Genomic DNA, 26,208 nt, shown 5'->3' on the forward strand with positions numbered 1-26,208 from the left:
ACATTTTGCCCAAGTGAACAATTTGAGCAACAATCCAAGCAACAGCAGTAATGACTCAAAGGTACTACAGTCTTAAATGGAGTTAAAAATGAAACAAGTCAAATATTCCATCTTGCATAAAGAATTTCCTGAATTACTGTTTTCTGATGGCAATTCTTCCATAGAGGCTAGTTTGTGAAATTTACACAGATTAAACAGGTTGGTTTTTACACAGGTTGGGGTTTTTTTCTATAAAAATATGTGCTTTGTGAATTTTTTCCATATGGATGAATTGCTAAAAGATGAACTAAAAACATTCTCAAGTAATTCCTGAGGTATGAAAAATCACTGTAGTTAATTTCTTGGTGAAGGATTTCAGTGTCTTTGGATATAATCTGATTTAAAAAGTACAATCAAGTGTTGACATATATTTTTTTGAAAGAAAGAAATATTTTTGTCTCAGCAGTAAAAACCCATCACAAACCCTTTGCTTTCCAGATATAACATGAAATTATACACAATTTAACTCTTTAAATTTAACTTTGGTGTTTCATTCAACAGGACAGTTGAAAAGGACAAAAGTTGGTTTGCTTTCTTCAAAGGAGTTCAGATCTGAGTAAACATTTATCCACATTCAGAAATCACAGAGATTTTGAGCAGTACCTATATGTAAGCAAGATGTGAATGTTAAACTTAGCCAAAATTCATAAGGAAACTACAACTCCTACTTTGATTTTTAGGTTTTCAAGATTTTCTCAATGGCATCTGTTCTTTCACTAATTTTGGAAAAACAAACACTCCGTTAGATTACTTTTATTGGCACTTTTAAAAAATGCATGCTGTAGTACTTTTCTACCTCTGCCACAGAAGGACCAATTTTTTCTGGAATCTTTCTTCTGTCTGATTTCAGGCAAGCTATGTCTGTCTTTTCATCTCTGTATCTAAGAAGGGCACCTCAGGCTTCCACCACCCATCTGGACCCCTTGAAGACTGTTCCTCACTTCCAAACTGAGAAGCTCTTGAACTAGCAAGAAATGAAATGCACTGAAACCAAAGAGGAAATGGAGAAAAACATATTTTACACAGTAATTTATACACTTTAAATACATTTTTATTAAAACATTTGCTTTTAATGACTTGTAGAAATCCACAATCTTGGAGCCATCAGAAGCTGGTGACTTCCTTCAATAATGTTGAAGGAAGAAAAGGTACATTCTGCTTTAGCAGAATTTCTTCTTACTTTTAAGATTAACTAGTTGGATTTAGTAAGTTTCTTTGAACTTGTCAAGATTCACCTTGTCCCTTTTAAAGTATGCTTTAAAGAAAACTACTTTCACAAACAGACAGTAATCACAGATAAAGGTTCAGCATGCAGCAAAGGGCTGAAGTACAGGAAAACCACAAGGAACAAACAGGTGTTACAAAGATTGTGCTTTTAAGAAACTACCCACAGAGACAACAGTGACTGCAGATGAAAGACTGCTTAAAACTGAACAAGAGATAAAATGTCAGGGTTGCAATAGTTTTAGGTCACCTAACAGACAGCTAGAGTTTAAAGTTCACATTCAGTATAAATGAGACAGTATGCCTGTGATTATGCAGAGAGGCAAGCTGCAGCACAATGCCTGAACTCTCAGAGAAAGGCTGCTGAGCTGATACCAGGGTTGGCATGACTGACTCACTCAGGAATTAGGCACCAGATTTGAAAGGCTTGTGTTCATACACTGGATGGTCTGCTCTGCAAGATGAGTGGAGCAGGAGGGTTGGTATCTGTGTCTGTGAAGATGGAAAACTTCTCTACCTCTGGCAATATTGAGCAACAGCACCAATAAACCTTTGCCTTTTAGGTCTGTTGCAAGCTTCTTCATCCAACAGTTCTGCTGTCACTGAAACACTCAGAATCCCTCTCTGTGAGTCTCTCTCTCTCTGTGTGAGAGTGAGACAGACTCAGAAACCGAGACTGTCACACTCAGAGAAAGGCCACTAGCATTTCACACCCATTTATTTCATTTGCTTGCTTTTCCATAAGAAAACAGCAGAGTGCACCAGCAGCTAAGTTTATATCAAGGCTTACCCCTTAGTTACTTAACACATACATTACACTTTAAGGACATTTGTATATGCCCTTTTTCACAGGATTCTTAGCACATACATATTTGTTATATGCCTTTATCACAGGATTCTTAGCACATACATATCTGTTTATTGGAATCAGAATTTGTCCTGTATGGTCTCCATTTTTTTAAAATCGACAAGAATATATGTGGGATCTTTACAAAAAGAGGTCTTTCTTGGGTTTAACACAAATTATGATTTGGGTATTCTTGGCTTTGTGGATGTTTTAAGCCAAAAACCAGTGGATTAGGTTTCAAAATATTTTAGATGTTTGGCAGATGCTTGGTAACTAATTTGTGCAAAAAAATCCAGCAAGTTTTAACACTGATCAAATAAATGCGCATAACAGAAAACAAATGCACTTAATAGTCCATCCTACTTCATTAATGAAATGTGCAGAATCTTGCTGTGTCTATTTGTGGGAGAGTAGGACTTACCATGTTGCACATCTTCTGCTCTCTACAGCCATTCCTGTTAAGTTACTTTATTGCCCAGTCCATTTTAATACAACGTAATTCCCAACGTATAATACAATGTAACATTTCCCAGAAAACCAACTACTGTATTTCCATTATTCAGCTGTAAAAATAGTTCCCAAATTCATATGTACTTTTGAAAGTTAATAACAAGGTATCATTGTAGGGATTTCAGAGATCAAGCTACAAATTTCCATATATATTTGATATATTATTTTCATTAAGTATTTCATATTAATAAGGAACACTTGTATATATGTTTTTCTTTTGTTTGTTCGTTTAACTTATATTTGGCAAAAAAATCAGGTTGTAACAAATTTCAACATAATAAAGATCCATGGGATCAAAAATGTGATAGAAAGTGACCTTCCTCTGTCACTTAAAGCTCCTGCTCTCTTACTAAGAATCCACCTTGGGAAAGATACTGACTTTATTGTTTCTGCTGACTTTTTTTTCTGCTTTACACTTAGGCTGTTTTGTCTGGATTAGCTCCTCAGGGGTATTCCCCAAAGGAGGCAAGAGTCGCTTCTTACTGTTTCGGTTTTCTGAGAGCCACTGTGGAGGCAGCTCAAAGGGTCCAAAACCACACTGCATGGAATACTTATCATTTACTGTATCAGCTTCTGTGGGCACAGCTGGGGCCACCTGAGCTGCAGAGTCTGCAATTGTCCGTGGTATAAACCTGTGAACTGAAGTCAGTCCTAGCTCTAAACTGGTGCTAGGAATTTCTTTCTGTTGAAAGTCACCAGAGCCAATGGATTTGATCTCATTCTCCTCATCTTCCGTCGGCTTGAAGATTTGTTGTTGCCCAATATGAAACATCTCCAGAAGCTGGCTTCCTGAATGGACACTGGGCTCCAGATTATCATCTGCAATACCACCCGAGCTGACAATGTTTCTCCTGCTGAACCTTCGGTGCAGCTGCACTATTGTCCCCACTAAGCACTTCCGTACCGATTTGTTAACAGTTAAAAATAACAAAGGGTTGGCCAGCAAAGAGACCTTGGGTAACCAAATAGCAGTGAGGAGCAAGAAGACTGAAATATCTGAAATATTGAGTATGGCGCGGTAAATCACCAGAGTCACGTAGGGGACACTGCAGAAGATAAATACCATTACCATAGAAAGCAGCATGATGTGGAGCTCAGCTTCCCGCTGGGAGGCATAAGGGATAGAAACTGTATTCTGAGGGGTCCTTAGTGCAGCTATAATGACTTTTTTCTTCTGGCTGGCACTCAGTGCTCTGCGAATAAGAATCATAAAGAGAAATACCACAGCCACCGGTACAATCACAGTGGTGATATTGTAGATGATGACATATATCAGGGGGCCAAGGGAGTAACTCCAAGATTCAGAGCAAGTGGACATGGCATAAATATCAGACACATTGGTCACAGCAAATACTGGAATGCTGGCCACTATTGCATGGGCCCAGATATAGATAACCAAGTCTCGGGATTTTGCATCAGATATTTTTCTTTCCAGAGGATATAAAACAGAGTAGTATCTGTCAAAAAAAAAAAAAAATTAATTATTTTCATGGCCATACTGCTTATGAGAAAGAAACCTCTCAGGAGCCATCTGAGCATAACGCTCCAAATTCCTAACTGGGTTGCCAACTGACTACCTGTTTATGAAAGGGAAAAGAAAAGAAAAAGAAAAAAAACCGAAACAAAACAAAACCAAAAACCAAAAACCCCCAAAGGTCTGCCTTTTTAGGTCTTTCTGTAGAAAAAACCTGACTATTTAAACGTCAAGATCACATTTTTTGTGGTAAAAATTTCTTTCAATACATCACTTTGGCTGATGCATATGAATATTATTTTGAAGATTTCACCATTAACCCACTTGTAAACTAGACAGTACATTGCAGACACTCAAAATTTCAAAAGGCATTATGGAGGCATGTGTCACATTCAATAGCCAGACTCATAGTTTTAGAAGCTGCTTTATAACAACTTTTATAACAAAATCCAGATTTTTTCTGGATATTTGGAAAAAGCTGTTGGTCACAAATTACATGTTATTACATTACAACTATTGGAAGTACAATGATGTTTTGTTTTGCACAAGCTGTGGTTGGCAAGCCCTGAGCAAAAGCATTGCTGAACACTGAACATTCCGTGTGCATTTTTTAAAAAAGTGCATCTCTGACATGCACTTCAAATTTCAGACGTTGATTGTTTGCTTACTACAGGAGTACTCCTGTGGACTTTTAAGCTCACACAGTTTTCATGAAAGACCTAACTTTTCACACTTATCAATATAAGCAGTAGGAATTTGTAGTTTTTGTGAAGCAGATCACAAGTTTTCAACTGATATGCTGTTCCATTTCCAATATTCGTGTGCATTACAGATAGTGATACCACATTTACCAAGACAAGGGGAGAAAGAAAAAAGAAAAATCCAGGATCATGGCAAATTTTCCCCATTACCTGTCAAGAGCAATGGCTGGAAAACTAAGGATGGTCACTGAGCAGAAGACTTTGTGCAGAAACTTGGCAATTCTGCAGAAGAGCATCGTATAGATCCACCAGCAGCAGTGTGGACTGGCACTAAGAGCAATGTCAAAAGGCACACAGACTAGGCTGGCACAGATCCCCGAGCAGGCCAAATTCTTAATGAACCGGTTTGTTACCGATTTGAGTAGCGATGTTCTGCAAGTTGACCACAGCACCATGATGTTACCTGTGAGTAGAGACACGAAGCATAAAAAAAGGAAAACGGGCAAACATACAACTAACCGCAGGCCCCAATAACAATAATCTTAACAGATTGGAATGTTCCCTAGTACTGCAAATGAAAATAATTGGAGTTTGCCATGTATCACTGATTTGGATCATGATGCTGCTCAAATTAGGAAGTCAGTAAGGGCTAGTGGCTTCATGAATCAGAAGGCTGAAAACAAATTACACCCCAGGTATCCCCTCCCAGCTTCTGGTAATAAATGAACTAGGGGATTTCAGAGGCAAATGCCTAAGAAAACTATCTAAACCATATTTTTAGATACTTATGTTGATTCCTGTATTAAATGGTCTATCCCAAGTATTCAAATACAGAAACTGGCTAAAGTGTTTGTATTTTAATAAATAGTACAGAATCATTTTTTAAATATAAAAATTTACATTATTACAGATTTACACTACGTAAATAGTAAATTTACACTATGTAAATACAGATACAATTAAAATATTAATATAAGTATGTAGTTTTAATCTGTTTGTAAGTGGATTACAGCAGCTTGCTTTTCTTTTCATTTTTCAATTTCATTCTTCAATGGCACAGACAGGCCTGTGTAAAGTCACATCCAGAAGAAATCTGCCTTCCCCCCCTCACCCAAGACATTCTCTGTGTACATAATAACAAAACAAATAGGACAAGCAGAACAGAAAAAAAAAGACTTGCTGCACGTAACTTCACAGAAGTACACACAGAATGCAACCTGCTGATTCAGATGTTCAAGCTCTATATATTTGTTTCAAATAGGGTGGGTGGATAGCAGTGAAGCAGAAGTACAGAAAAAAATAGGATTAGCTACGACAGTATTTTCCCCTTATCATTGCATTCCATCCAAATCTCAGAAAGAAATATCGTATGACAGACACAAGTTCTCCATCATAAATTTCCCTATGATTCTACCTTACACAACAACAGCACAAGAGTAAATTAAGTGATCTGTTCTTACCCCTTCTAATGCATATCAAGATACCATAAAATTCACAGGATTTTCTCTCTCCTTTAAAAATCTATCTTTAGAAAGATCACAGAATCATAGAATAGTTCGGGTTGAAAGGGGCCTAAAAGATCATCTCGTTGCCATGGGCAGGGACAACTTCCACTAGACCAGGTTGCTCAAAGTCCTATTCAACCTGGCCTTGAACACATCCAAGGATGAGGCATCCACAATGTCTGTGGGCAACCTGTTCCAGTGCCTCACCACCCTCACAGTAAAGAATTTCTTACTAATATCTAATCTAAACCTGCCCTCTTTCAGCTTAAAGCCATTTCCCCATGTCCTATCACTACATGCCCTTGTAAAAAATCCCTTTCCAGCCAGCTCTCTTGTAGCCCCCTTAAAGTACTGAAAGGCTGCAACGAGGTCTCCCTGGAGCCTCTTCTTCTCCAGGCTTAACAACCCACCTACTTTAGGCTGTCTAGATCAAGTGTTTCAGGTTTCTGATCTATGGAGGCAAGGATCTCTGCTAGCACAGCTGAGTAGGGCACACTCATGTAACATCATGCAACAGCATCATGTAACAGCATCAGGTAACCTGGTCCCAGCTTTCCAGCCCTGACCTCACAGACATTCTTTTTCTCCTTTATTTTATTTCTCCCAAAGCTGTACTGTGCAGTACCACTAGATCAGTCAAAGCATAGCTACCAGCATACAAATACTGCTCGACAAGACAACTCCATTTATTCTCTGCAGCTGGACAGTGTTCAAAGTGGAGTTTAGCTTCCCACCTCCCAGCAAAGTTAAACTGTTCTTACTGCAGACCATATCAACAGCCACATTGTGGATACTCTGTATTGTTGACACTTACCAGAAGTTCTTTTGAGTTGAAGTGTAATTGATTAATGTGGCAGATTTGTTAGCGTTTTTGTAGGTTACCTACAAATAGACATAATGAAAGAAAACAGCATCTTAAGCTGCTGGTTGAGATATGAAAAAGCAGCTGCAGTCCCCCAACACTTCCCTCTGCTGACTTTATCATTCTTTGCCTTGATTTCTCCTCCAATCAATAAAAACCCCCAAAGCTTTTACGTGCCAAGTAGAGTATTCCAATGGCTGTCCATGTAAAACACCAGCAAGACCATATTCTTGTTCACATGGCCAATGTGTATACCAAGTGGCAAGTACCAAGAATTGGCAAAAAGTCGACTTCTGCTTCTTGATAAAACAGCACTGTTTCAACTGAAGCATGCAATATCAACTTTAAAATCAATCTCACACACCTCCTATTTCAGTCTGCAGTACCTGAATGTCATTTGGGATTCAATTTTCTATATATTGTGTCATGTGTCTTATGCAAATTCCTTTTGGTACTGACAAAATATTGAGTTACATCTCTAATATCTAATGTATTTTGAAGAAAGGAATAATCATCTGGTTTTGGCAGGTGATTTGGGCCCAACAGTGTATTCCTCTGGCAGTATTCAATCAATTGTATTTAAAGCCTTCTAAGTTGCTAAGAGATACTCAGTCAATCAAACCACTTGCTTTCAAAAATATCTCCAACTCTCCAGCTATTAGAAAGTACTTCTAACAGTAATAATATATTTTTACAATGCCCTGGAGAGGGGAGAAAACCAGCTTTTTTGTGTGTTTTTGTTTGTTTGTTTAGAATTAACTCAGATCTTTCATCTAGTTTCAATTGCATTGATAACATTAATTCCCAAGCAAGTTTCACCTTCATTAGAATTAATATAAATGAAGAATGGAAAACTAAAAGAAATCAGAAGTGTTTTCATTAATACTTCAGAAGCCTCTAGAGAACTACTAAGCTTCCCTTCAGGGTCCTGCAGAGGAGCTTCACAGAAGACTCCATATTATCAGCTGTTGAATTACTTCTGCAAATTATGTCAAATTGGCATTTATACATCAGAGAGTCACAAGGAAATGAAATTAGCTCTGTTCTGACTGATCCTAAATGGGAAGAATGAAGTATAAAAAAGTACTGGTTCAAAGACAAGGAGGAACTCTTTAAGCAGATAAAATAAAATCAGAGCCTGAAAGGCAAAAAAGGATAAGCAGACAGAAGTGTCCACTTGGGACACTGGAAAATTATGGAATAATGGAATATCCCTCAGGGAAACATTATTTTTTCATTTTCAACTATGATTTATCTATTAATAAATTGCTCTAATGAACCAGATCAGCTTTACTATAGACTGGTAGATCTTTGTGCTGATGCCTTCAAATCAAGTCTTTCCCTTCATACATCCCAAAGCAGAGGTAAAATTATCGCAGAAATTTTGCATGGTATTAAATATAAGAAGCTTTGGAACAAAACTACAAACATTTCCCATTTCATTGTTCCTCAGTTTTCCCCAGCAACTTCTTTCCATGGAGGAGGATAATGCTGCTCCAGGCAACAAGGCAATTCAATAAACAATTGTGCTTTGAATACCAATTGTGCTCTGAATCTTTTCACAAAGTCTAGAGGCTCTTTTCCACTCTCCATGTATTAGTCATTCACTGATGAACCTGGGAAAAATTTATTCTCCTTAGGTTGCAAGTGTACTGGAGCATTGCACATCCTCACAGTGGGCAAAGCTGTCATTTTCTACCATAGATTAGTTTCAGAAGAGCTTCTGCTGGATAACTGGTCTAGAGCAACATAACCTTGGACCCAAACTTCCCACAGGGTTTGTACTGGTTAGCTGAGAGGCATCCAAGAAAAATGGGAATGAACAAACAGCTGGAAAATGCAGCATCTTGCAATTTTCTAGGCATCAATACTGTCAGGAACATGAGATAAACAATCACATGTCACAAAGCATATCCCATATTGCCAAGTTCCACCACTAATGCAGAAAGATTAAGTGTTTTTAGTTTAAAAAGGAAAAGCATATCTTTGGTCTTCTCAGAGAGTGAGCCGTGTCTACATAAAACAACACCTGACATTATTGGACAACCTTCTCAGTACACAGACTGACTGAGCAGGACAGAAAAATCACGCTTAGAATAGAATAGCTGAAGTCGGAAGGGGCCCGGTGAGATTCATTGACTCCCTCAAGACTACCTACAACTAAACCCTATAGCTAAGAGCATCATGCAGAAACTCGCTGAACCCTGTCGGGGTTGGTGCTGCAACCACATCTCTGGGAAGCCCGTTCCAGTGACCAATCACCCTCTCAGTGAAGAACCTCTTCCTTATGCCTCACTTGAACTTCCCCTGATTGATTTCAGCTTGATTCCATTTCCTTGTGTCCCATTTCTGGTCACCAGAGAGAGGAGATCACCACCTCCCATTCTGCTGCCCCCCTTGAGGAAGGTGCAGACTGAAATGGGGTCACCCTCTGCCTTCTCTCCTCCAAGCTGACCAAGTGTCCTCAGCTGCTCCCTGTAAGTAGCTTGTCTGTGCCTTTGACCAATTGTCCAAGTAAAAAAGAAATGTGACATATTAAAGGTAACCACCTACCAAGTCAGACTTAATTTTATCCTGTTATTAGTTATCATAACTATCAACATTCAATAAATCTCCATGTACTATGTACCAACTCTATTGTATGAGATTGAAAAGATGATTGTTTCCAGTCATTTCCTGCTGTTTTTAATGGAGAAACGTCACAAATAAGCAGCTACATCGTACATTAAGTTGCACAGAAGTACACTGAGAAAGTAAATGCAGTGGTTCACCATAGCATGCTGCCCCAAAGTCCTTCTAGCCTTTATTGTGGTTCAAGTTCACTGAATCTGCAAACAGTAACATCTTCTGACCACGAAATGTTATCAGAGTACATTAGTCTGATCCAGAGCAGCAAAAATTACTTTTGCTCCTGTTCCACTTTGTACTCCTTGAATTTCGCTGCCAAATGCAGGCATCAACATCTGAGATAGTCCTGAAGTACTAGCTTTTAGCACTACTTCAAATAATGTGAAAGAGTCATAAAAATACCTTTAACAAGCAGAAGTAGGATTGCCATGGAAACCAGAGACAGTTATCTGAAGAAATGCATTTGCCATGCAGTCAAACAAAAAAAATACTGCTCTTTGTCAACTAATTCATGGAACTCAATCCATTAGCTGGGTATGACATCCATCTTACATTTTTGTTAACTTTAATCAGCACACAACTGAATCAAAACAAAGTCCGCACTCCAGCAAAATCCTCCTCCTCACAACCTAATGTCCTCTGCTTGCTCACTTCCCTCCAGAGCAGGGTTCCAGGAATCCAGCCATCCTTCCTAGAAGAGAGCCTCTGTGTACCCCACCCACACTCCCTGCATTGTCACAGGGAAGGAGCTGGCAGCCTTCTTTATGGAAAAACAACTCAGGAAGCCAAAAACAAGGTTAGAAACTAGGCTTCAGCCATTAAAATCGTTCATTAAAAACTAACTGGAAAAGTCACAGTTTCTGTGAACATGATGAATGGGAAAAATTCTCATGTTGAAACCCCAGAGTGACTAAATTCCCAACTCTCCAATTCTAATTATTATTGTTTTTCAAAGTATTTTAAAGAAGGTGTTTTTCAAAGACCTTGCTCTGACAAACCACACTCCAAAAAAGTGGTTAATTGGAAACATTTTTGGCACCCATGATAGGTAGCTATCAAATCCTCTTCTTATTAATATGTATATTTACCTATTCATTTCCAGAAAGAATATAGATATATCAGGATACATTTTGGCTTACACAGCTTGAAGAAATGTGTAAATTTATCACAGAATCACAGAATGGTTGAGGCTGGAAGGGACCTCTGAAGATCATGTTGGCCAAACCCTGCTCAAGCATGGATCAATTCTTGCAATTCTTTATAAGTCTTTATAATTCTTTTTATATTAGTTTGAAGAAGTGTAGCCATGAGACTGATGGAATAACCTTTATAGATGAAAGAAGACCATAAAACTAAACCAAAAAGTAAACTTCCTGAAACCAAATCCAACCTTTTCTAATATTTTTGCTACAAACTTCAAAATTTGGTGATAAAATAGCAATTGCAGTCTAGTTAAAAACAGTGGGAAAGTATTTAATTTGTCATTTTAGTATATTTCTTTCAATTTCAGTTTGTGCATATGTGCAACCAAATGTTTTATATCCAAAATGAAGTGTCTGCTGCAAATGAACTGCCTTGGAACAAGGTTTGCTGTATGCCAAACCTTCTTTTCCCTTCATAAAACAGATGAACTCTCTAATTTTAAGATGCTTCTCACTCCTATTCTTAGAATTCTCATTCACACATTCCTACTTTCATCCTAATTATTGATTCAGAAGTATAATTATGTAAGAGATTTATCAGGTGAACTACACAAAGCAGAAATTTGCCCAGCACGGGGTAGTTCCCTGCAGAGTGTTTCAGCACTGATTTAATATGTATGTTGGAAGCCCTTTCATTTAAAGTGTGATACATAGCAGCTTAGTCTCAGAAAGTGAACGAAGATTTCCTTGCAGGAACAAGTATGTCACTGGTTTTTGTTGCAGCACCACTTAGAATTAGTCCAAGGCCACAACCTGCCTACATAATCCACAGGCAGCTGCTACTCTGACTTGCTCTGAAGGTAGAGCAAAAGTAGAAAACATATATGAGGAAATTTAAATTATACTTACAGCTAGCATATCTTATGTAATATAATGGTATTTTTAATGTCAAAATCACAATGTAAAATTACCATTAATGTATTTCCATTGTGACCTTTTTTTTTTTTTACAGTTGTCTTTAGTATTTGATATGTTTATTGTCTGTAGGGAGATTCTAAAGTAACTGCATCCTGCTAATGGTCTTGTATTCCCACTTGCAGTTCTTTCAGATAGGCTTATTTGAAAGAAGGTAAAAAAGCATTGCACTGGTAATCTTCCAGTTCTTCATACCCCCTGCCACTTTTTCCTGCCTCACCTTTTGTATTTGCTATCCCACTAAATGGAAAGAATTTCTAGACAGGAACTGCTTTGTTTATTTTCTCCCTTGTGATAAACTACGGTCCTTCAACAGCCATTTCAGCCCATCAAGAAAACAACCAAACCTACAAACCTACTTATTTTGCTAAACTACACTTGACTTGCCCGAATTCCTGGCCTCTATTTTAAAACCAATCTCCTCAAAGAATCTGAAACTCTTCAAGATCCTTGGAAGGAAAAAAGTTTAGAGAATATTGCATCTGCAACTTCAGAACCATGGACTGTTCCCATGTCAGGAAAATATAGCAGCAAAGTGTAGCATTACCTTTCAAACCTAAGCTATGAAATTGAAAAACTGAAAAAAGAGTGTCCAGATGTACTGTTCTAACAATAACAGAATAGAAAGTCTTTTCAAAGTTAGTAATTTTTTAAGTCACAGTGCCTAAGGGACCAGCCTCAGTATAAAAATGTTGCCAAATTTTTTTAACCCAGGATTTTACATGATCCCCACAGGAGTTCCCCATGACACAGGAACCAATGTTTTGACCATTCTACAGAGAAATAAAATACAAGGAACAGATCTAGAAGAGGTAAAAACATTGGATGCCGACATTATCAACATATGTGAAATCATTAGCAGAAGTCTGGGATCCTGAATCTCCTTTTCCAACAAAGGATCATATCAAGTGAAACCTCTGGCCACCTTACACAAAGCTTCATGCCTCAGAGAGCAAATCTGATGTTGCCAGTGAAACACCACAAGGCCTGGAATGCAAGTGAAGCCAGTAATCTTCCTGAATGGACAGTATGTCTGTTCTTCAGCATCCTTGGCACAAGAGGAATAGCCATTGTCCCTTTGTTTTATAAGGCAATCAAAACAGGGCTGTTTTGAACCTGTATTGTCATGAGAGGACTGTGTCAAGCAGCAGGGTGATTTACTTGAGCAACCCTGACCACTGTGCTGAATCTAATTGGAAATAGCAGTCTTAACACAGGAAACAAGCAAGTTTAAGGATTTGTTTTTAAATAACACTGCTATCAGCCTCTTTGTACCTCTGTTTGCAGAGAGCCTGCAGTCCCTTTTGTTGGTAACCTCCTTATATAAGCGCAGACATGGCTCTTCAAATGCACCTTTTTTGTCTGGCTTCCCACAAGCACCTGCAATTCATAGGCAGGTATGTTGGTGCCATTAAGGACCTAAGGTCACAGAGATGTGACTTCTCACATCACGGATGTTTCATTTAGAAACCAGCCCTAGTCCCTAACAAGGTTCTTTTAGGAGGAACCTGCAGGACCCCTGGCATCTCTGCATGACATGCCAAGGGCAGATCCAGGCGGAGACTGACAGCTTTGCACTTGTCAGGCTGCAAAAAAAATTGTGGTTTAGAGCAACTCCAGAATTTGGCCTGGGCTGTGTAAGCTGCTTCACCATCGACAGCTGACAGGAGCAACTTCCCACCTTCCACACTCAACATGATGACCTCCTGTGCTGTTCAGAACCTTATTCTCTCCAGCCTTCACCCTTATATCCACTTCTACACAAAATGCTACCAGACCACAATGCAATGCAGATACAGTCCAACAATATCATGCTTATGCAAAATTATTTCTCCTGCATCCAGTCCTTTTTTAGGTGTTCATTCAAGACTTTCAGACAAAACTTATAGAAGAAATTAGTTGCTGTGCTATATTGCAGTATAGCGGATATGTGAGATCTATGCAGCCTATACAACCAACTGGTCAATTTTAATTTTACTAAATTACTGGGTAGCTGGTTTTCCCTGGCTTGCTTGTTAAGGAAAAAATGAGACATATATGCAATTTAAAATCAATGACACTTAACAGAGAGCAAAATTTTAAAAGCCTGTGGTAATTACTAGTAGCTGGAAGACAGACTTTATATTTTTTTTTAGAAATTAAGGCTATCTTGCACTCTTGATTAAAAGCAATTCCTACCCATTAGCACCAATTTTCATCCCCCATTACAGCTGAAATTAGGGAGTTTGTAGCTGAAAGATATCACACCAACAGCTATTTCATATTGCAGAAATTATTTCTGGACCTACCTACATTCCTGTGACTTTTTTTTTGCTCTATACAACCAAGAAAGATCTGACATCATTCCTGCATTCATTTGCCAGTTCTTCCCTTTCTCCAAGTGCCAGTTTACTAGAAACAAAATTTTATTTTTTATATAGTTTTGCCATGCAACCATTCACCAGATCACCAGCTGGGCATATTTGCTCTTAATTTTTCAAACACAGATGTCTTCAGACAGGAATTACATATGCCTAATACATCCTGTGCAGTGGGATTAATTTACATTATATTTAGAAACAAGCTTTTTTCCTTCCCTGCCAGCTGACTGTAATGAATGGTTCTCTAAACTTCTCTCAGCCCTGTAAATGTAATGAAGTAATACTCACTAGGAATAAGAAAGTAGATCTGGGGACTCTGACAGACATCTGAGAAACCAGGAGTTATAAAAAAAAAAAATCAGTATGACCCTAAAATATATATGACCCCGGAAAAATATTCTGTTTAGTTACCAAAATGTGGCATTTCTCTGAAGAAATATGAATTGATGGAACCAAATAAGATTTATCCCATATGTCAAAGAGAAATGTTCCCATGGGATACTCTGGGCAGGCAAGATGCTTCATTGAAAGAAGTGGGGTTTGGTTTGATTTGGTTTGTTTTTTTCTTAAAATATATGGAGTCCTGAAGCATAATTTTAGATTTTTTTGATCAAGTATTTCACTTACAGAATCAATTGCTGACAGAGACTCTCTCCAGATTTTTTCTCCCTTATTTTTTTTTTACAGTCTCCCACAGAACTCAACTACTGGACTTCTGTATTGTCCACTCCCAATCTGCTTGCTTTTACTCTTTTTATAACTGAGTTCCCTTTTCTTAGCTCAAAATCCTCCCAGTAAGACACAGTTCACAGGTCCATTCTCTGTAAGACAGCACTGTTAAACCCAGAATAACACTGGGTTTAGCAAAATGGGCCTCAACTTTTCAATCTTCAAATGCCTTCACAGGAAGCACTGAAAAAAAAAAATAGTATTAGTACTTAACACTTCCATTCAATTAAAAAAAGCCAGGAATACAGATCATTAGGACTGATGGCATAGAATCCAGAGCAACATGCAAGCGCCCAGGATTGACTGTAGTAAATGGAACCAGATTAAGATTAAAAAACTGGAGAAATATTGAAATTTTTCTTTACCTTAAGAATATATTTTTTTTTTTTTTTAATTCTAGGTCTGGACACTGTGTAGCAGCAAAATAGTTCTGATAGCAAGATAAGCTGTAAAACTGCCTAACAGCCACCCCAAATACACCCCTGATGTGTAGAAAGAGTTTTTAACTTTTCTTTAACCTTCCAATAATCCAGATGACTGCCATACTGGCAAAGGAAGAGAGCATGGTCATTTTTGCTTTAAATCTCCTTTTCCTCCCTAGTGTTAGAAATACAAGTAGACATCCATATTTGAACTTCATAAATTGCTGGACACAGCAGAAGATAATGTACCCTGAAACCTGCCATAACATTGCCAGTACTTTGCTGTGTCTTACATTGCACTAGTGCAGCAGTGCAGGACTTATCATGTACTGATGACACCAACTCCCTCATCAATCATCTGCATGCAGTATATAATTTTAAACTTGTGTTTTGCTGATAGATGCAGCTGAACAGAATCTCTTTGCTGGCAAAAGGAATTTTTGGGCCTCTTAGCATATTAAAATCAAGCTGATTTCAATATGAAAAAATTATAAAAATCTGGAATGATATAAACTTAGTTTCTAGCTTTATTTGCTGAAACTAAAAAAATATTTCATTGTCTTCCTATATATATATATGGGTGTGTATATATATATGTATGACCTGATAAGTAAATCATATATTAATTAGCTATATGCATGTAGAAATGAAATGAACCTCAGACACATGCAGCACACAGCTAACCCTGTAAAGGACAGCAGCCTCCAGCAGAAATGAGAGGGAGGCTCCATATATGCATGTCCTACCTCTTCCACCAAAGAGGATACACAGCACACAGGCAGTGACTTGGGGCAAATCAGCAAGTGGGTGCATCAAATCACTTACAGCTTGCTGTGTTTTCCAACACACATATACAAATACATGCTCGTTAGCAAAGCTTTCCACAGTTCTTGCATCTGTTCTCTGCAGCCATCTCTGAAACAACATCTCTTGTTGTGACACAGGCAGTAAATCCACAAATATCCAAGATATTAGTTGCTGTATGACTGACCTCTGCTTATTAAACATTCAACCCATTTACTGATACAAACCAAGGCATGTATTACTTATATTTCATACTTTGTATTTTTACATTTCTCACACACTTTTCCCCTTTTGCTTTCCTGCAAAAACCACCATGTCACACTGGTTGGGAATGTTTGGATGACACATTTATGTAATTGCTCCTCTTTTGCACAGTCACCCACTGTAAGCAGGTGAAAATGTTTAGTATCCCTCTATGCCACGTGGAAAGCAGAAAGTAAAAACAATCCAGCAATTTTTCTTGACTTCAGCAGACAAAGTAGCAACAAAAACATATTCCAAATATCTATAGTGATTTCAGCTCTTCCATTAAGGGACTAAAATGTGTCATTAACACATGAAAACCCTTCAAGTTGTACTGCCATTGCCTGGATGCATATTTTCAGTAATAACTATACAATTAGTCTTGTTACCTTAAAAACAAACATGGACACACTTTGTACCTTCAGGGTATGCAATATGAAGAGCAAGATAAGGATCCCATATTTTAACAGTCCCTCAAAAATCACTATGACAAATCCAAAAGGTCTTCCAAGATAGCAGAGACAAAGAAAAAACTCTTGTTTATTTAACTACAGGGGGTTTGGCATACTTCAACTTGTGACCTTAATACATGAAAGAGTAGTGGATCCTTTCCTGAGCCATTTAGGGATTTTTCTGTGGAGACCTGCAACAGAAATACCAAGATCAGTCTGAATGAAATGCAAACAGAAGCAAATAAGTGCAAAAGCATCAGCAGAAACAATAAAGCAAGAATGCTTTATTAAAAGAATGTTAAAAGAATGTCATGTATGGATAAAACAAGGACACTACTGACAGTAATTCTTAGACCACAGTAACAATATTACATCAGATAGAGGCAGTACAAACCAGTTCTGCTTTTTTTCTTGGTCTTGGTCAATTTAAGCTGTTGCACATGAATGACTAAATTTTTCCTTATCAGAGTGGTTTTGATAATTTTCAGATGAAGTCTTTCAGAAGCGATCAAAGACTTAGTTTTTCTTAACTACACATTATTTTTGATATGCACAACATTTCAGTTGTTTCACAGAGTGGTTGGAGTTGGAAGAGACCTCTGGAGATCATCCAGTCCAACCCCCTGGTAAGGCAGGTTCACCCAGAGCAGGTTGCAGAGGATCACATCCAGACAGGTTTTGAATATCTCCAGAGAAGGAGACTCCACATTCTCTCATGGCGGAATGTTCCAGTGTTCTGTCATCCTCAAGGAGTTTTGCCACATATTCAGATGGAATTTCCTGTGTTTCAAGTTGTGCCCCTTCTCCTGTCACTGAGTACCACTAAAAGGAGTCTGGCCCCATCCTCTTGACATCTGCTCTTAAGATATTTATATGCATTGATAAAACATATTTTTCAAAACATACCTTCTTGTTCATTTGTGAGGAAGATTACTTGAATCTTTAGATCACTTTTATTTTATCATTATACTCATTTGTATCAACAATGACCACAAAAACAACTTAATAAATACATTCACAAATACAAATGTAAAATCACTTCATAATAAAACAACACAGTTGTATTATTTGAATTTGGAATGTGTTTGGGTTGTTTTATTAGAATAAGTTACTAGACATAAAACTAGCACTGGAAATGAGCAAATCTCATCAAAAACATATGATAAATTAATTGAAAAAGAAAGAAGTGGAATAGTTTTCAAAAACCCAACAAACAGTAGTGTATATGGTGAACAATGTTATATAACTAAATTACTCTCAGGTTTGTTATCATTGAAGTTCCAAAATCAAACCATCACCATGCTTACACTAAGAAAATACTGTGAATGAATCTTAAATACAAACGAATATGACTTGTTTTTCTCATTTAAATTCAATCGAGGACATTTTACTCAAAAAACTTATCAAGAAAAAGGCATTCCAGAAATTCTCTTTACCTAAGAGACATTGTAATAAACCATTCAGTTATTGAAGTGCCAATACAAGCATCGGTAATGCTTAATGAGGAGACACTCAAAGAACAGCACAATCCACTGTCACAGGTTACCTCAACTCTTTCTGATTTGCTAGTGGGACACAACCCATTGTCAGTAACTGCTCAAAACAATTTGCTTCTAGATGTGTACTGGGAAAAACCACATGAGAATCACTGTGTAAACTTCAAGGGTAAGTTTAATACAAGCAAACAGAAGGCTTCACTGTGATAGGAATTTTAGATTGCATAATTGTAATAATCTGTCATATTTTGAAAATTATATAAATACAGCAGGAAAAATAGCTGCTTCTATATGAAAAGAGAATAATAGTATCTTATAAGATGCTTTCATTTTAGCAAACTAGCATATGGACTTCTTTTAGATTCTGTTTGTTTGGGGTTTTTTTTAAAGAAAGGTATTTATTACCATCAGATTGCAACACTCCAGTGCCTTCCTAGAAAAATATTCTGCACAGGAAACCATATGAGCACCCTTTGCCCTGTCCTGACAACCCACTCCTGTGTACACAGAAACCTGTGAGTGCTCCATATCCATGATTCACTTGGATCTTTGTGCTAATACTGTAAGAGTGACACAAACTGTAAAGCTGCTTTAAAAGCTTTAATTTATGAGAAGTGCATTCAGAAGCAACCTCTTTTCTAAGAGCACAGTAAAGGAAGCCTTCAGCAGTCAAGTACCAAACATGAAATTTAAATAGTATGTGATCTAGACTGAAAATAAAGAAAGAAAAAACAAGGGGCCCACAGGGTCCTACAGTTGTCTCCAGAGACTACTCAATGAAAAATTAACTTCAGAAATTAGCACTATAAAGCTGCAAAAAAAAAAAATCACTGCATCAGAACTCAAAGGCACTGTTAAGCCCTGACTTGTTCAACCATCGCTTGTCTGAGCTGCTCAACAGAGCGCAGTGGAACCTGCACCCTGAGGAGAGCAAGGCATCCCAACCTGCATCCTCAAGCAGGATTTACACGACTTCCCTGATTTCTCTAAAATTGTTTTTAGTGGAGATTATTAATTTCTTTGTTCATGCCTCACTGTTCCAACAGCAATCAATCAAAAACTGATGGTATTTTAAGGACAGAAAAGTTAATTTACTGTTTCAAGCTTTATTGGAAAAATATGCTAATAGGGATGGAACTGACAATTGCAATGGCTATATAAATTTTTCAGAAAGCATCTAGTGTACGCATCAATCAAAAAAAAGTATTGAACTATCAATGTTTGAGTTGTATATACATTACTGGTTTTAAATTCCTGATTAATAGCTAACTTATAATAGTCTTAATCTGACAGTACAGAGTGGTTAGACTAAACAATGCATCCATTATTTCACATCTAATTCACAACATGTCTGAGGGTTTAGATTTTTTGTTTGTGGCTTTTGGTTTGTTTATTTTGGTTTGTTTTAAGAAAAGTAGCTCTTCCATATCAAACACGTGGCTAGTGATTTCTACTACAGGGGCCATTACAATATGATGGCAGTCATTTAGCATTATTTTTTACAATGTTTTGAAACACACAGACCACAGCTGTACCTGCCTGGTTACAGAAAGCTCCCTTATAGGTGTCAGTAGAAGCAACTACTCTCTCAATGCTGCATGTTTTTAATGTCACTTGATATTCTGCAAAGAAAATGGAAATGAAAAGTAAATTTTATATTGCCATACACTAAGAGAATTGGGGAATGAACCAATGGACTATTTTCATTTATTGGAAATGAGGAGATTTAATTGGGAAGCATTTTTATATATCCTCTTTTTGATATCCCACTGATCCCAGGCTGACTAATGTATGAAGTAGTTGTAAAATATTTCATAACTAGCTTTCCTTTGCTGAGATGATAGTGTCTCTGTAGGAAATGCAAGAAGATTTACAGTATAAATTTACATTTATCTTAGAAAAGATACAACCATTACAAAATGCAAAACTGAGACCTGAAGGCACTTTTGATCCTTGAAGCAAGCACTGTCAATGAATTTGGCTGTCCCGATACTTACTTAGAGGAACATGGTCATAAAGCTGCACCTTACTGCCCCCTCAAACATGCTAAGCCTGTGACACAAGTCCTGACAGGAGAGCAGGACTTGCAGGTCATCTCTGGTTCTCCCTGCTAACGAAGAGAAGATGGGCAGTTTTCCTCTACCATCAGGTTAATAAATCAAAGTAATGCAACCCATAGAAGAAGGAGGCAGGTGTTTTTCTTTGGAATACAAAAGTGGAGGGAAAGGGAGAGAGGAATGCATCTCAGCTCTCACATATGACAAGTCCAAGCTCTGCTGGGAATATTAAGAGAGTGTTAGCCTGCCAGAGACACAGAGACTGCTCTGTATTATTCTGATCACCATTTTTAATTCTCTCTGCAACAAAGGACCTAGACCAAGCTGCCAGCAGATGCTTCTTGTGTCAAGGACTCACTCCTTACATTACCTAACGTGCCCCCAGTGTGATCAGCACTGACAGACCCCAGTGTTCCTCTCCACAGCCTACCAGAGGAATCAGAAGGCATTGTCTGCTTAAATTTCATTTCTTTCAAGCATCACATTTAGATGAATGATGTACATTGATAGTACAATTACCAGATTTCCACTGCTCTGAAAAAATATAAAAACTGTCATTCAATGCAACTGGCACTGAAATTATTTCCTTACTCTATTCTAACTTACATTAACTGTTTTTTTACCAATTCTACATTACTGAGAAACAGGACAATTGTTGAAAAAGAAATGTGCAGCTCTGCCTCTTTGTCCACATATATAGGGTAATTTTAGGGTATTTTTTTTTTATTTCTAAGCATTCTTTATGACATTTAAAAACATGAAGATTCTCAAAGACTATTTTCATGCTGTATTTGTTGGCTACTGAAGATATTAGTGGTAATTTTTTTCTCTAAATCCACTTTCTTTCAAGTGCTTTAAAGCACTTGAGCATATTTCCACTCTACCTCTAGTCTACGCAGATGGGACAGAGCAGTTCTGGAGCAGTCACTGCTCCAGACATGGCACTGAGCTTCGTGACACCTACTCCTTTGTGCAAGGAAAACCAAAGCATACTCTCCCATAACTCCCTAACATACTACTAGTCTGAGACTCCAGTTACATGCTGCTGTCACAGCAGTTACCATGCCAAAAACCACAAATCTAAAAGAAAAAAAAAAAATCTCTGATTGCACTCAGTAGGTTTAGCACCAAAACAGTAAAAAGGCTACAGGAAAAAGGAGATATAAGAAAACTCTTTGGTCTGTGTGCTGTCTTTTCCATAGACCAAGGTAATTTTGTGCAACTCACCTTCATATCTACAGTCAGATTTCAGTCTCTATTCCAGTTCTTTACAGGTTTTGCAACTGAGTTTTAAAAAGCACAGGTTTTTTGTTTGTGTTTTTTATTGCATGCTCCTGTGATGATCTCAGTTTATAATCAGTCTTAGGGAACCCCTAAGCAGTAGCAAATTGTTTAAAAGACTTTCCGTATCATGGCAGAATTATTCCACACAGTGGTAGTATCTGATTAATCAGAATAACTAAAAGCACTCAACAACCAGCAGGGATTTTCTAATTCAGACTCTTCCAGTGTAGTGAATCATTTTCCAAATAAAAATTTATTATAAAATTAAGTTGACTGAAACATGATAGAAGTGTGTAGGAGGGAGAGGAGGGATGTGGGTGTGGGGAGGGGGGTTTCTAAAATCAAAAGTATATAAATATTTTTTTTCTAGAGCTTCCAAAGGTACAACCTGGCCATAGTCCACAATGAGAGACCACAAATAGGAGGAGTATTGAGATAAGATCACAGTATTCCCTAAGAAGCCATGTTACCTTTGGAAGTCACTTGTGGCCCAATTTTGCAAAAGCAGAGGATGATGCTTTGGGTGACATCCCAAGCCTGATACTCAGCAGATGGTGACCATCCATCTGAATGGCTTCTCGGGACAGACCGCCAAAACTCACTCATATTTCTGTACAGTTTCAGCTGTATGAATCTCTATGCACATCACAACCATTGCTCCTTCTGCTACCTTCACATACTCTGGCTTCTTTTACACATTCCTTTGCTCTCTGGACTTAGCATCTCTTTTCTTACACTGACTATGTTTTAAAAAAAACAAATTTTTAAAAAAAAAAAGGTTGTCTTTGCTGCCCCATTACAAAGGCTTGTTACAGTCAGAAAAAATTTAGTGTGGTGGCAATTTATTCTTTTTTTCAAATTAAAGTGCAGACATAGAATACTGAATACTTAATAGAATACTTAACCAAATCTCACATGAACACTAGAGAACTGCAGTGGATGAAAATAAGGATAACAGATAACAATTTTTATAAGTGAAGTAAAAGAACATTCTGTAATAGACTATTGAGTTCTGCAGCTTTTTCTGTAAGTATAATAATAATTCTGCTGACCTGTACATGATGTTCCTTTCAATGTCCTCATTTTCTATTAATGCATGAATGTTTTTGTGGACTGGACAAAATAAGCCTCGATCTTTTAAAATATGTGCTCAAAAAAAGCCACGGACATGTCAGAGAACAGTATGTTGTACGTGGCAACACCCCCCTATCATTCCCTGATGATTAGCAGTCATATACACAGTGTTACTGTACACATGCAGGTCATTTCCCAGGCTGAACTTAGGCAAGATGGAGACACAACGTGTCAGTAATAAAAAAAGGATGGATGCTGTGTCCAGCCATCACAGGGTATCTGTGCATGCTAAAGAAAATAGGATGAATGCTTATCTCTCTGTGCTGGGGGTACATGCAGCACACAAAGGGCAATCACACAGGGCAGGTGGCACAGCTGTTTTGCCCAAGACAGGAGCAGGGGGAAGGCCAAGCAAGACTGGTGAGTTTGGGACTGGCCTGCTTCCTTTGGCTACGTGCTTTGGGTAAGTGGGAGTTTGGTGAGGCTACTCCAAGCATTTGCCAAGCAACTGCATCTTAATTCACTGCTAAGCACCTTACAAAGGCACCATCCTACAGTCCAGCAGGGGGACAGCAACCTTACTCACTGAAGCAAAAGACAAGCTAAACTAATAAAACTTTTTAAAACTAACATGTTAAGCTCAATGTGCCAGCCAAATTCAGAAAGAAACAATGCTACTGGCCAGAGCACAATAAATGTGATTACCTGCTCAGGGGCAGAGAAGTCCCTAATTCAGACTGACACAATCCAAAGGGCTTGTAGCTAATGCTCCTCTGAAAAGGAAATGGGAAATAAACAGCCTGATACCACAAATGGAAAAGGCAAACCAGACAACTCTTTTTGTTCTAGATACTCCTCAAAATTACAGATATTAAACTGAAACAAAAAAACCCCACACCCTACCTCAGTGTTTTCCACTTGTTCCAATTAATTCAGGCAATAGCAGAAGAAAATGTATTTTAGCCCCTTTTATGACTGACTTTTTTGTTTGTTCTATGGTATTAAAGAAATTATCTAGTTGTGCCACACAAAATACAGGTACAACAAAAGTAAGGCCTGCTGGAAACACGCCAAGTGACACAAGGTTTGTGGACAAAGATACAAGAGGTTACACAAGAAGCAAGACCACTTCGTATTTTATCAGTCTTCTGGAAGAAATTCATGAGTCTTTGTATGGAATTGCTTTGACAGACAAGAAAATAAGTCAAAGGTGGTAGAAAAAGGCAGACTAAAAACAGTCTCTGTCTCCCAAACAACTAGAGGCTTTTTTCCCCCCTCCCAAGAGAACTGGCAGAAGGAAGGACTGTGTTTCTCAGGATGCCAAACTATTCGAGATGGAAAGGAATGTCAATTTCATCATAGAATATCATAACTAATAAACCATTTCAAAAGGCTGCAGTCCACAGCAATCTCCCAGCAACTGCCAATGACAGCAAGACCATGAGCAGTGAATAAGACAATCAGAGCTCTCCCTGCCATCACTATTTCAGCTTCACTACAGCTTTCCTTACTACCATAATTGCCATTTGCATTGTCACTCATGCCTTACCATGAGAGGTTACACAATTTCTTATCCAGCCAACCTTCCAGTCCAGGATATTTTCCTTATTGCAATGTTTCCGTGGAAGCTGGCTGACTACAAGGCACCAGTTCTTCTCCCTGCTTCCAGCAGCTAAATCTAATTTAAAGATGCTAAAAATAAAAAAGGCTTACATGTAACAGTACTGTTCAAAAAACAAGAGGCTGTATTTCCTGCAGGGAAAGCATTTAATCAGCAGTGAGATGAACAAAGGTACAATACAATAATTGTTTCACTAGTATTTCTGCCATTTGCAAACTTTCTAGCAGTACATACCCCACTATCAAAACATTTTGACAACTCTCTCCTTGTTGGATATTGAGACAGCAAGTATAGGAAACATAACATGGAGAAATCCCAAGTCTTTGGGCAACCAATTTAGCTATTGCCCCAGTGACCTCTCATACTGGACACCCAAGACTATTTAGAGTAATTCACAAATTCTGTGATGGGATCAAAAACAAGTACAACAAGAAAACAAAACATTACCTTGGAAATATGGAAATTTTTCCTTAAATATATACAGGATGTATATAAAATCCTTTTTTTTTTCTCTGCAACGCACTTCACATTGATATTCCCATTAGTATACATCTCCTATATGATCTCAGAATCTCATCTTAACCGAATATCAAAAAGAAGTGTCTTGTAGCCTCTATCAGGAAATATTCACCTCCATGAAGGAGTAGGGAGACAGCAAATGTGGGAACTTCAAAATCCTACTCAGAGAAAGAAGCCCCTGCCCCAAACCCTCCCCAGAAAACGAGACTATATGCCAAAGCTGATAATACGGATTTTATTTAACAATTAATGTGAGGCAGAAAGAAACAGAAAAGGGAGGGAGAGCAGTGGAGAAATCAAGTAGAAAACAGCTACCACCTTTGGATCCAGTGATATTCTGTTGGTCCTTCTTCACCCTGGGCTTCTCAGTGGGGGGGGGGGGGGGGGCCCCACGCTTTCTAAAAAGGGGGGGGGGGGGGGGGGGGGGGGGGGGGGGGGGGGGGGGGGGGGGGGGGGGGGGGGGGGGGGGGGGGGGGGGGGGGGGGGGGGGGGGGGGGGGGGGGGGGGGGGGGGGGGGGGGGGTCCCAAGGTCATTCAAAACTTTTTGCTATTTATTCATCCTAACAAACAAAGGAATTAATGCTCATTGACTACAGTTCTCTTATTCTGTTGGCTAAATTATCCCTCACCTCTAAGGCTAATAAGTCCACGTGCTTATTCTTTCTCTTCTTTTGAGGTGGTGGGCTGTGAGTCGGTGGTTGCAATGTGCCCCTGCCAGAATTACCCTTTAGGGAATCCAAGCTGATTTCAGCACAGTTGCTGAGTTGGCTTTCCTTGTGGCTTATAAATCCAGCATTATTTGTGTCCATTACCAGTGACAGATTCTTCTCCCCAAGCTTTGCTAACATGCCTCTAGGTCTGAGATAACACCGGGACAACTATCCCCTTTATCTTATCTCAAGTTCCCACGGTAGTGGCTCACCTTACAGTCCAAGCTCCAGGTATCCAGCCATGGTGGTTTGGGTAGGAAAAAGTGCAAGACCAGAGGGGAAATGAGATTAAAGGCATCTATAAATTGGCATTTGGTTCATACACTGCTCTGGCCACACCCTGCACCTGATCAGTACAGTCTGTCCCACCTTCTCATTAAACTCCATTGCCAACTCTTCTCATGGATGAGGGGCTCTCTCCTCTGTGGACACGTGAGCAAGCAGAAATGCAAGTGCAGTAACTTGGGAAAGACCATGGGACATCAGGGCTGATGCATCAGGATGGCAATGCCTGGAGAGACAGGGAGTGA

The 26,208-nt window shown here is 38.5% G+C and overlaps 1 protein-coding gene across 1 annotated transcript in view; it reads right to left on the reverse strand.

The window, feature by feature from the left end:
* Positions 1-2,916: 2,916 nt before the first annotated feature.
* GPR176 (G protein-coupled receptor 176) overlaps positions 2,917-26,208 on the reverse strand; it is a 30,375-nt gene continuing 7,083 nt past the window's right edge. Inside the window, exons 2-3 of the mRNA XM_041460074.1 lie at positions 5,006-5,258; positions 2,917-4,077 (exon numbers count right to left, since the gene is read on the reverse strand). Of these exons, the coding sequence (XP_041316008.1) occupies positions 2,970-4,077; positions 5,006-5,258 (1,361 nt within the window). The 3' untranslated portion in view covers positions 2,917-2,969. The remainder of the gene's footprint in view (positions 4,078-5,005; positions 5,259-26,208) is intronic.

Source organism: Pyrgilauda ruficollis, unplaced genomic scaffold, assembly GCF_017590135.1.
Source record: "Pyrgilauda ruficollis isolate IOZ18807 unplaced genomic scaffold, ASM1759013v1 scaffold14, whole genome shotgun sequence".
NCBI lineage: Eukaryota > Metazoa > Chordata > Aves > Passeriformes > Passeridae > Pyrgilauda > Pyrgilauda ruficollis.